This window comes from Crocodylus porosus, unplaced genomic scaffold (assembly GCF_001723895.1).
Source record: "Crocodylus porosus isolate Cpor-Errol unplaced genomic scaffold, CroPor_comp1, whole genome shotgun sequence".
Lineage (NCBI taxonomy): Eukaryota > Metazoa > Chordata > Crocodylia > Crocodylidae > Crocodylus > Crocodylus porosus.
In genome coordinates this window covers 71,100,082-71,113,242 of record NW_017728949.1, presented here as the reverse complement: position 1 = coordinate 71,113,242, position 13,161 = coordinate 71,100,082, and the positions used below count along the sequence as shown (strand labels likewise).

The window sequence follows — 13,161 nt, the reverse complement described above, 5'->3', positions numbered from 1 at the left end:
AGGTACTTGGGGAGTCAGATGTTAGGCAGGTTATAATGTGTTATAAATCCAATGTCTATACTGAGTCCATGATGTTTTGTACCCAGTAGGTTGATTAAGTCAAGTGTGTAGGCTCATCTGTGAAAGGTGTTTTATAAATTCCCTCTGAGGCTTAGAACTGAGAGATTTCAGAGAGAGTCGTTTTCTTGTGAGAAATGTGCCCTCACAGGTACTTGGGTATTCTTGTCTTTGATATGAGTAGATTTCCGGTGTGTATTTATCCTGGTGCACAGTTGTTTGGTCTCTCCCACATATTTTCCATTAGGGCATTTGCTGCATTGGATGATATGTATAACATTTCTGGAGGTGCAGATGTGAGATCCAGGAATGGTGATGGTTATGTTGTGGGGTGTAGTGATTGGGGGGTTGGTGGAGATATGTTGGCAGGTTTTACATTTCTTGTCATGGCATAGTCATTATCCATTTGGTGTGTTTTGGGCCATAGACTTATATCACCCCTTCTGTAACCTATACAGAAAATCTTCAAACTAATGCAACCCATACTAGAAGAAGACCCAAGTCTTAAAGAGATCTTCCCAGAAACACCCATCCTATTAAACAAGCACCAAACCTTACTAACCTCATCACCAGAGGCAGACTTTCTAGAGACAAGAAATTTAAAACCTGCCAACACATCTCCACCAACCCCACAATTACACTCCACAACAGAACCATCACCATTCCTGGACCTTATAGCTGCACCTCCACAAATTTTATGTGTCTCATACAATGCACCAAATGGCCTGATGGAAAATATGTAGGAGAGACGAAACAACAAGAATGAACGCACACCAGAAATCTATCAAAGATAAGAATACCCAATTACCAGTGGGGGGACATTTCTCACAATAAAGCCACTCTCTCTAGAATCTTTCAGTTCTAATCCTCAAAGGGAATTTAGAAAACATCTTTCACAGACGAGCCTATGAACTTCACTTCATCAACCTACTGAATGCCAAAAAAAATGGACTAAATATAGACAGTGAATTTACAACACATTATAACCTGCTTAACATCTGACTTCACGCATCAACTGCAGATACTTCCTCAGCCTGATGAAGGGTATTTATACCCAAAACCTTGCAAAGAATTTTTCCAACTATTTGAGTTGGTCTAATAAAAGGTATAAGATTTACCCAAAGAACCTGGTCTGCCTATATCCTTAGACTAACGTGGCTCAACTATACCCCTCAAAAAAAAAAAGATAACTTTCAGTTAAAAGTGTGAAACTGAGCCACTTCAAGAGGTGGCTTTTATCCATTTCCTATTTGTGAGAAATTCCCACCAAATCAAGGACTGACTTGAAGGAGAGGAAAATGAAGCCATTAATACTTACAAACTTTAATACTTACATAATACTTTCTCACCTATGTAGCAGATAAATAAATATTTTCAAGGAGAATAAAATATTCTTTCAGTGGATTTTCTTATGATCCCAAAATAGTTTAAATGTTTGAGAAGCAAAAAGTAAATCTTAAAAATATTAATAATGTTTACAAAATAAATACCAAAGCATCTACTTGCAATTAGTCATCCACAAATTAGTACTTATTTATGAACTGCTTTTCTACATTTTAGAAATATGATAACAGTGGAGCAATCAGCTGCCAGTTATATTTTGATTCATTAAACTTGGTTTGTTTTTTTTTTCTATTTACAAGGATAAATAAACCTCCCACTCAGTCCTGACTGTTCCTTAGACTCCCAGATAAAGAGATCTGTAATATGTCAGTCACCAGGCATGAAGTTAACTCCTGTGCATGGTATCTATTCACTGTCCATACATCAGCTAATTCTCATTTAAACTCAAAGGAAAACTGAAGTAATGTAGAAGTTCTGTCTAGTCTTTCTTCATAGCAATGAATTTTGCCTTCTCGCTACCACTCTGGATTTCTTAAGTCTTTTTCTTTATATAGAAATATATTTTACATGATAATTATTGATTCATCTGTTGTGGAATCTAAATAAAAATGTAATGGAAAGACATTCAAGTTTTAACTTCTAGAATCTTGATGTGTCAGGAAAATGTCTAACGTAGATTTACTTGGGTATTTGAAATGAAATTTATACAAGTCTTTACATACTATCTGAACATTACTTGAATTAAATGTACTGAAAGAACATATGTGAAATTAGAAGTGTGAAACATTTTACAAATATATATTAAACTGCATGTAGACATAACCTATTCATAGCATACATGAGTTTATAAATGGTATGTCAGCTAGCTGCATTAGAAAATGGGTTGTATCCATTATTATTGAGAAACATTAACTGCATTCTAAAAATTCAGCTCTGGTATTTACCTCCATGCCTACATAACCTCTTCATATGCACATGTATAGCATCAAAGTAAAGTTATCAGAAGTGAAACAGAGCAAGTATTGGAAATATTGAAACTGTATAGGGTTTTTTTTCCAGCAGGTGTTTATCATCAATGTGTTGTAAAATACCTGAATACTGAAAATCTTTCTTTAGCATGATTTTGATTGCAGCACATCACAACCAGAATTTATCATTCTGTCCTCAACTTACTTGTACCTTTCAACCACCTTTCCTGATCATGGGAAAGTAGAGCTCAAAGGGACCTCATAATGTAATCTAGTGAAGCCCACTGCTCAAGACAAGATCATTTCTGCTTAAACCATCTGAGCCAAGTATATGTGCAACCTGCTATCCAAAGATGGATATTCCACAGTTTCTCTAGGTAGCCTGTTCCAGCGCTCGATCACCCTTTTAATCACCTAATTTCCAATCTAAAGTTCCCCTGCTGCAGTTTAAGGGTATTGCTCTTAGTCCTGTCCTCTTTTGTCATACAGAAAAGCCCATCTCCAACCTCTTTATAATTGCCTTCCAGATAAATGAAGACAGTTATTAAATATCCTTTCAATCTTGTCTACTCCAGACTAAATAACCCCAGCAGAAGAATCACTTCCATTGATTTGCAAGTGATGTTGATACAATCTAGTATACTGTTGACTGTTTTTTGCAACAAGAACACACTGTTGCCTCCTATTCCTTTTATGGTATAATGTAAACCCCAGGTCCTTCTTTGCAATACTGCAAGCTAGCCAGTCACTTCCTAGTCTTGATTTAAACAGTTAGTTATTCTATCCCAAGTGCAGAACTTTGTGCCTGTGCTTGTTTAATCTTATCTAATTGATTGCAGATTATGTTTCCAGTATGTTCAGGTTATTATTGATCTCAGCCCTACTCTTCAGAGTATCTGCAACTCCATCTAACCAGATGGCCCCTGCAAATTTGCAAAGCATGCACTTTGACCCCTTCATTTAAATCAGCAATGTCTAGTTTTGGCAGGAAGTATCATGCGATATTTTCCAGGGATCTGTCTTGGGTCTGGTATGTTAAACTATATCAGACCCAGAACAGACCCCTGGAGAATACCTCATGATACTTTCTGCCAAAACTAGACATTGAGCCATTGATGACTACTTGTTGAGCACGATGATGCAACCAATCATGTACTCACTTTTCAGTACTTTTAATCTAGTCTGTATTTCTTTAGCTTGTCAATGAGAACATCAAAAACTTTGGTAAAGTCAAGGTATATCATATCCACTGCTCTCCCCATTCCCTTTCCTTACTGCCATCACCAGAGCATGTTACTTTATTGTAGAAGGAAATCATGTAGCTCAGGTATGACATGCTCTTTGAATCCATGCTAGCTGTTCCTGATCAGCTTTTTCTACTCTACGTGCATAGTAATAGATTCCTCGAAGATTTGTTTCATGGTTTTTCCAGGCATCGAGGTCAGAAGGACTGGTCTATAGTTCCAGAGATCTTCCTTCTTCCTTTTTTTTAAAAATGAGCACCATATTTTTCTTTTTCCCGTCATCCCTACCTCCACACCCTCAGGCTTCACAATTTTTTTTTAAAGAGGATAGCTAACAATTTTGAAATTACTTCAGCCAATCACATGGTCCTGATGCAAAAACTACAAAAATCATTCAAATAACTTAATTGACCTTAGTGGTTTTAGATAACACCCAGGCAAAAAGTTCTTTACAAATGTTGCAGTCCTATATTTTCTTACCTTTGTAGAGGCAAGGATTTTTGTGGGATATCTTTTATTGGATGACCAACGTAAATAAACCTTTGAACGCAAAGCATTCTTCATCAGCATCCTACACTTAAAAGTTGTCTACTTCTATCCCAACAATGCTCTTTTTCTAATAAAAGCTATCACTCACAAAAATCCTTGTCTCATTCTGCACCATCATGGCTAAGACATAATTCCAACACTATCTTACCTTTAGAGATACTTCCAAAGCCATTACACAAAAAAGATATCTACCAACAGTCATTTAGGCCTCTTCCAGATAAATGTGGATCCTAGAGAAATTTAGAGCTCTGGCTATGTCAATTTGGAAAGGAATACGTTGAAATCAAAATGAAAGCTACATGTCCGCTCTTCTCAATCAGTAACACTTACTTACTGAACATTCCCTCCCTCCTCCTTTTTTGGGTAGGGGTAGATTTTTTCAAAATACTATTTTCTCTTGCCACTAAATCATCATAGTAAAGAATGTTATATTTTAGTCAGTCATCTTCTTTTCTTTCTAAAGAAAAACAATGTGCTCTTTGTTGAATATAAAGAATACAAATTGACTGCATAAAACTGCAACAAAATGTAGAAAAATGTTTTAAAATGCCATGAAAGCAACCAGAGCAGGAATATGTGTTAGTGATGCTAGATAATCTTTTAAACGGTCTTTTGTATGTTTCATGAATAATGATTCTTATCCTGCTTCCCTTGAAATCAGCAGTAAACCTTCTGACGGTTTCAGTGGAAAGAGGATAAAGTCAATAGTTCTTCTCACATTAGACTACTGCTTTCTTATTCATAGTAGGATCTATAACTGTGTATTGCATAACTTTTGGCACAATATAGCTACAAAATATAGTACTTTTAAAAATTTACTATATTAGATTTATAAATGTAGACCTGCATAAAAAAAATTCTTATCATTAACCTACATGTTTTAGGAAATATACATACTCAATATAAATGGGTGCAAGGATCTGAAAGGACTGTGCTCAACTCAATATGATCTGAATTTTCAAAAAAATAATATGGTGCTTTCCAGTTATTCAGTCAAATTTCTTAACCCTTATGGAGTGTTTATGTAAAATGGAATTTGAAAGCATCTGGCCTTTACCAGATGTACAAGTGACTAAGCAGTTGAGTCTTATTACATACTAGTACCGATTCTTTGCCCGGGTTTTTATATTTGTACTTGCAGTGTTTATTTATTTTCAATGAACTTAGTACAACATATTTAGATGATTTTTTTTTTTGAAGAGCATGGTACAACATATCCAACATTTCATATTTAACAGGGAGCGAGAAAAAAGCAAGTGTCAATATAATAATGACAATTGAACTGAATTTACTGCCTCCAAAATGGAACAGTACCAGTTTGTTATTTGAGAAGTGAAGTAATCCCAGTCAATAGAAGACCCAAAAAGGGTCAAGTGAAAAATAACCCACCTATAATTTTCCTTGAGTGGTATTCAGTAATTTTGGAAGGTTTAGAGTAGACAAGACCAACCATTCTTGAGTTATAAGCAAACATACAGACAGACAGACAGACACTTCATTTTTTTTATATGTGTGTGTGTGTGTGTGTGTGTGTGTGTGTGTGTGGTATGTCAAGACTTTTGAGATGATGCAAGAGGTATGTACAGGAACAAAAAAGCATTTCCCATACTGCAAATTTGCAGTGCAGGGGCAAAATTAGACCCCTGGACATCTTGGGGTCCAAAAATACCCTGGGGGAAAAAAGCAGGGGCCAGGTGGGACAGCCATTAGGGATCTGCGATGCAAGCAGGGGATGGGGATGGGGATGGGGGTGCAAGTGGGGAATGTAGGGCAGGGGCCTGCAAGAGCTAGAGGGGGTTTGGGCCAGATGGGGCAGCAATCTGGGGAGCTGGAGGAGCAAGCAGGGGGGAGTAACTGGTCTCTGAAGGGGGGTGGTAGCCCCTGTGGGGGCCATGTGCTAGTCTCTCCTGGCAGGAACTGTGGCTGCAGGGGTAGCTGTCCTCACATCCTGGTTAGTGAAGGGGTCAGGGGGTCTATGGTAAGAAAACCAAAGCCAAACAGAAAAATATATAGGTATTTAGAATGTATTTTATTATGATGATAGAGGCACTGGTAGGCTTTCCAAATTGCTTTAATACTGTGGACATATCAGCAAAACATTGCCCAACTCCCAGCCCCCAGCCCCTGCATGCTCCCCCAGCTCCTTGACACCCACCCGCTCCTCCAGCCCCTCCCCATGGGTGCCCCATCTGCACCATCTCCTGGCATTTAAAAAAAAGCCCTGGTGCTCACTGGGTGCTGCAAGGTGGGGGGGAATGATCCCCACTGCCCCCTACTGCCCCATGATGCATGAGGGGATCTGCACAAGCCCCATGACCCCGCCTCACTCTTCCAGCCCCCCCATGGGTTCCCTGCCTGGGCCAGCTCCGATCCTTTAAGAAAAATAAACCCATGGAAAGCCCTGGGACTCACCATTCCTGCAGTGGCCTTGGGGCTTCAGGGGCCTGTAGAAGAGCCCCCCTTGTAGTGGGGGGCAGTGGGGATGCCCCCCCCCCCGCTGACAGGAAGGGTGAGTCCAGGGTTTTTTCACTTTTTTTTTCTTAAAGGGCTGTAGCTGGGGCTGGCAGGGCAGCCATGTAGGCACTGGTATGGAGGTTTCGGGGGCTCATGGCAGAGCCCTCCATACTGCATGAGGCAGTTGGGGGCAATGGGAAGGCCCCCCCCACCTGGCAGCACTCACTGAGTTGGGGCTTTTTTTTTAACAAGTTCTGGGATCTGGGGGGGTGGGCGGGCAGCCATTGCTTGGATGAGAGAGCAGGCAGGGGATGGGCCTGGAAGATTTTGGAAATTCAGCAGCAGCCAAATCTCCAAATCAGATTCAGCTGAATCGATTTGGGACAGCGATTTGAATCACCGAATTGAATCACTGTCCCCTGAATCGGCCAAATCCAAATCTGAAGTGAATACTAGGCACTCTGTACAGGCCTAATAGATCTGGAAGGAGTCAGGCAGGGTTGTTTTGCCTCAAGTGGCACAACTTGTACCACACCAAAGTGCATGTCCAGGCATGTGCGCTGAGGCAAAAAGCCCCAGCTCAAATTTGCACCGCTTCTATTTGAGCTGCTGCAAGCACACATGCCTGCATGTGAAGATGCACCTGTGCTGTCCCCAGCAGTATAAAAAGCTGCTCTGTCCTGGCCCCAGCAGTATAAAAAGCTGTCCTGGCAAGTAGCTCAGGGCTACTCGCTCTCAGGAGTTTCTGGGGCCCAGCCAATTGGCACCTGGGGACACTACCCCTTGTGTCAGCCGGACTGCTGAAGCAGCCCTGAGAGTTCCCTGCACCCTCTACCCACTGCAGCAGTCTGGCAATGGAGCCTGCTGCCTGGCTGTGACCTGCTGTGCACCTGCCAGACCTGGATGGGGACTGCACAGCCAGTAGAGGCAACTGCCCCCCTGGGCCAGCTACCAGTGGACTGTGGTTGCAGGGTTGGCCTCTGTGTGGCACTACTGCCACATGTTCCCCCTGCCTGGCCAACTGGGCAGCTATCGCCTGGAAGAAGTTCTGGGTATGGTGGCCTGTTTTGAATTGTCAAAGCATGTCCTCCTGGCCCCATTTGGTGAGGTCAGCCACAGCCAGATGGGTACAAGGTGCCAGCTCTGAGCAAGCAGGGTCCTGCCACTGGCCTCCCTTCAGGAATTCTGGTGTTCCCTATTAGAAAACTGAAAAATCCCTGATAAAAAAATCCCAGACTCACTCTGTAAAATACCCCCAAATCCATGTTCTTCCACAAGTAAAACAAAAGGCCACTATAAAGACCAAGAGAGAGAGAGAGACAGCAATCAGGTGGCCAGTGTTTTATTGATATATCTACAGTGTTAAAATGTGTCTCTTATCATAATAATAAAGTGAACTCTAAATACATGTTTCACGAATATATATTTTGCTGCCCTCTCACAGGGGCGTGGCCCCCACACAGGGGTTACAGCCCCCCAACAGGGGATTCAGCCCCTACACAAGGGGTTCATCCCCCCAACAGGGGTTCAGCCCCCACAGAAGGGCTATGGCCCCCCAACAGGGGATTTGGCCCCCACACAAGGGAACAGCCCCCTCACAAGGGGTATGGCCCCCCAACAGAGGCCAAATTGTTCCTGTAGGGACTACAATCCCACCTGCAAGGCCCACATGCCCCACGTGGCCGCATCACCCACCAGCTGCTGCAGCCCCCCTGATGGCAGCCCCACCAGGCCCCATCTCCCAACTTGCACCCCCAGGCCCCCATGGCTGCAATCACAACCCCAGGCACAGTCACTTAAAAAAAAAAAAAACAACAGAAAAAAGAAACAGAAAAAAAAGCCTCTGCTTACTTTAAAAGCAGGGGTGGGGGTGCTCCAGGGCTTCCTGGCAGAGCTCCCCTGGGCAATACAAGACAGCAGGGGGGCAGGAGGGCCCAAGCTGGCACTACTGGGGCTGTCACCCTACCCAGCAGTGTGCGGGTGGGACCCCAGTCAGCCAGATGGCAGTTGGAGCTGCTGGTAAGTGCTGGGGTGGGGGTTGTTTTTTTTTTTTAATCTATGGGGTGAGGGTGCAGGGATCGGGGGGATGGAGCCAACTAAGGCAGGGGTTGGGGGCCCTGGAGGAGTGGGTGGGGTTGCCAGGGGTCTCCCCCCATGGTCCCCTCCCCTTTCAGCCCCACAACCCCTTAGTCACTGGTATTGGAGCCCTGGTGCTGAACACACAGCTTGGCCAGCTGTACGTTTCAGTACCAGGGTGAGGGCCAACCACAGAGATGCTCTGGCAGCCATAGCATCTTCATGGAGGACCCAGCCTCCAGTTGCCTCAGGCCATGGTCTGGGACTGTGCCCTGCTCTGATTTTTTAAACTTTGGTCTTTTTAGACCCCTGCATGGGGTCTAATTTTCTCCCCGCACTGCAAACTTGCAGTGCGGGGAGTGTGTTTTTCTTTCCCACACATGCCTCTTGCCCCAAAGAGGTTTGAGGTGGGGCAAGAGGCACGTGTGTGCTCATCTGGACACAGCCATAGATTTTACCTTCAGCAATTCTCTGTGCACTGATAAGAAAACAGTCAAGTGCACTTGTAAAGATATGTTAGAGATGCATCCTGGTGACAGAGCACCTGTGTTTTAAAAAAAATAAAAAATTGGCATCACATGGATATTCTTACCAACTTCAGATGTTTGTTAATACAGAATGTATTATCATATTTTTTTTAAGTTTCTAATTCTCAAATCAATAGGGAAACATTACAAATACTTATTTGCATGAAAATTGCTTTCGCTGTATAGTATTAATACTTAATTTTTCAAATTTGGAGGCTCCTATTCACAGTATATGGAAAGGAAAGAGAATCAGATAGTACTGAAACACCCAGCTGTGCAAATTAAGATAGAAAAATAAAATACCCCCCTCCCCCCAGAATAATGTAGACATTCCTGGAAATATCCCCATGTATATAGTATTTGATATCTTTGTTAGGAAAACAACTGCAACTTTAGTCTGCTATAGCCTAGTCACAACAAGATTTCATCACAATCATGGGCTTATTCTGACATTTATACCAGGAGAGAGCCAAAGTGAATTCACCCTTTATAACTCAGTTGAAAAAATCAGGGTTTATAGGAAGGATAGATTTATTGTAACTTTGCACGATTAAACAGAAAGATTTCATGATGATGAAAGCATTATTTATGTCAACCATTTGCAAACACTTGAACAAAATATCAAAATTGGCTTCTAATTTTGGGGTGCTTTCATTTGTGGGTTTTACTTCCAGAAACACTTATATATGTACAACTTTCACTGAAGTTACTGGATGCTCATAAACTCCAAAAGTTAGCAACCAGAATTAGAGGATAATTTTTTTCCTTTCATGTTGTCCCCACGTTTGTTTGAAGTATCTTAAAAAAGCAGGTGCCCATAGATTCAAAAGCCATGTAAAAGAAAGTAAATATGTATATATATGTGAAGAAATACAATATGACAGTTACTACACTACTTTGTCTTTTCAGGGGAAAGTGATGGCTACTAATCTTTGTCTGGTACTTTCTGCCAAAATTTCTTGCTGTTCAGTGTGTCACTAACCATAATACTAGGAAAAAAGTGAAATATCCCAGTGCTCTCTTTGAAAATCATTGCAATGATAATTCCCACTGAGCAAAGCTCCACTAGCCCGCACACACTGAAGTGTAATCTCATTCTTAGAGCAGATAATATCAGCTTCTGACTTGATGAAATGTTCACTTGTGACAAAGCTTATAAAGCATGCACAGTCTGTGGAATAGAATATTTTGGGCACCAGAGTAAACTCAAGTTTCCTATTATGTGCTGTGCCTTGAACAGATTGGATTTCATTAGCGTGTAGCTCTAAATTTGTCTAATTAGTTCCTTCCCCTGCAGAGAAGTTAAAATTAGCTGAAGAACCCAAGTGAGGAAGAAGATGCAGGGGGGTTTTGTTGGGATTTTTTTTTTTTTTGGATCCCCTTCTTAAGGTGCTTAAATCTCCATATCCTACGTACAGGAAGTCTACACTCCTACCCTCAGTTTTGACTGCGGAAGCTGTACACATAAGTGTTAGCTTAATTTGCATTTATAGCAGTTAATAACAGTGCATAACAGTCACCATCTAAGACTTTTATTGCACCTAGACTGAAATTGTTTCCTCTCTGATGTCCTGGATTTCAGGGTGGGGGCGTGGTCTGGTCATCATGTTTTCTTCAACAACATCACTTTCCCCATCCTCCTCAATTGCGTATGAAATCTTTTAATGACATCTAGTCCATCAAAGCCCATTTCTTTCTTCTCTCTTCCCAGTACCCTCTTCTTGCCCTCTTTTTGTCTTTCTCCATTAAATGAGTCATAATTCTCTCCATCGCTTGCCACCTACTACCCTCAGCAATCTTGCCTGTCTTTTTAGTCACAAGGTCCCTCCAGTTAATCCTCATTCCTACCACATTTTAGTTTTTACATTCTTATGACATTCTGTAGAGTTTTGCCAGTATAAATTGATTGTCTCCTACACAAGTCCTGCCATCAGCTCATGTACAGAAATTCCTAGTAAGAATTCAGCATTCTGCATTTGTTATGTGGCACAATATAATATACAGTTTCTTCATTTTCAAGAATCACTTAAAATTGTCTGAAGTACTACAGGGTATCAGAAGATGCTCTTTGTAAGAGCTTGTATTTTTAGAATACTTTAGAATACTTGGCACAGACAATCAACAAAGTGTTTGCAAGTTAATATTTAATGATTTAAGATCCTGCATTTAGCTAAAAAATGAATCTGTTTTATACAATAACTTCTAATCCTTCCCTGTGAAATATAAAAATGTTAGTCTGAAGCATTAGTACAGCTAAAGACTTTTTTTTATCATTATTCAGAGCCTCAAACCTGCATGTTGAAAGACTTTCTCTGTGCAAATGGAGACTGTGTTTCTGCAAGATTCTGGTGTGATGGAGATTATGATTGTGCAGATGGCTCAGATGAGGTAGGTCTATTCATAAGAAAAAAATACTGAAGCAGATTTTTTTCCCCTTTTACCGGAAAGGAAGCAACAAAGAAGAAAAGAAAAGAAAAATAAAAACTTTATTCACCAAAGCAGACAATATGGTACAATACCTTTTGCTGGGCACTTCACAACTGTCATGTGAAGTGCCTAGCAGAAGTACTTCAATTTATAGCTAATTTTGTTCATGTTGATTATAATTAACATATGAATATGTTTTGCAGTCTCTGAGAGTCTACAGTATTTGTGTGTTCAGTTTGCAGTCCTTTTCTTCTTTCTAAGAAGTACTGCTCTGAATCAATGTGTACAACTTTCATTAATAGCAATGGAAGTTTCAGAAATAAGGGGACATTGTGTGTCTTTTGTTGAATCATAGGCAATAAACTAAAAGAAGAGATAGTATACATGCCATATAAAAATTACCAAGTAAATATTTTAATTGCCATATATACTGGGGTACCACAAAATTTTTCTTCCAAGAATTGGCCCTCTAAAATTGGGATCTTAAATGGGGAGGATGATTTTCTATGCCAGGACTTCACTACATGGAGACATAGAAGCATAAAGGCACAGTGCTACAAGATGGCTTCTAGCAAGCAGGAGGGGCCTGAGCCCAGAGTTAACCTTTGCACAGCCCTTCTCAAATTGGCAAAAGATTTTGGCAAGTTGTATCCAATTACAAGGATTTGAAGGATATGTATTAATACTGTGGCACCTAATTTGAGAGCAGCTGTGAAAAGGTTAAGAGTGGGCTGTGCCCCCTTCCTGTTTGCTGGTAGAGAGAAAGAAAATAGCAGCCATCTTGTACAGTGTTTTCATGAATAAGCCAGCTCTAGGTCATGACTTGGAAAAATCTTTACCCTATAGTCTGTCTTCCAAACACAAGGTGTGCGTCTTATTTGGGGGCGTGCAGAATGTGAAAAAATATTGCATTAGCAAGAATAATTTCGTTCATGAATACTGAACTTACAGGACTTTAAGAAAGCAACAAAGCTAAATTTCTCAAGCTTGCTGTCCTAAAGGAGAATATTGAAAGAAATCTAAAGAATATTTGAGTGATGGTATAACTGAGAATCTTCTACCTTTAGAAATATATGCACATCTGGTTGTACATCTGCTCTCCAAGCCATTATGAAAATAAGTTTATATAAATTATTTTTCTTTAATATTATTATTTGTCTCCATTTTGTATAGATCTGTTACATTTTGTTTTAATCTTCTCACTAGATGTTCTTATTCTGAGTGTTTTTCATAACTGAACATTTTTGTCAAATGTGGTTTTAGGATTTTAATATAATTAATTGAATAACAAGTAATTGGGTTAACCTGATAATACCTTTTGTGGCTCCATTGGGTATGGATATAAATGCATTAATATTTCTAGTTTAAAGTCTGTCAAGTTGTGGTCTGCACAACAGAATTACACTACTACCAAGGGCTTTCAATTGGTAAGTTAGAAATCCTATTCCAAAATAACACCACCTATTTAAGTGTGCTCTTCAACTTAAAGAGCCAATTTTATTACTCTTCACAGTA

At 40.6% G+C, this 13,161-nt stretch overlaps 1 protein-coding gene across 1 annotated transcript in view; it reads left to right on the top strand.

The window, feature by feature from the left end:
* Nucleotides 1–13,161, top strand: part of LRP1B (LDL receptor related protein 1B) — a 1,585,724-nt gene that overhangs the window by 1,425,614 nt on the left and 146,949 nt on the right. Inside the window, exon 68 of the mRNA XM_019553609.1 lies at nt 11,501–11,607. Within this exon, the coding sequence (XP_019409154.1) occupies nt 11,501–11,607 (107 nt within the window). The remainder of the gene's footprint in view (nt 1–11,500; nt 11,608–13,161) is intronic.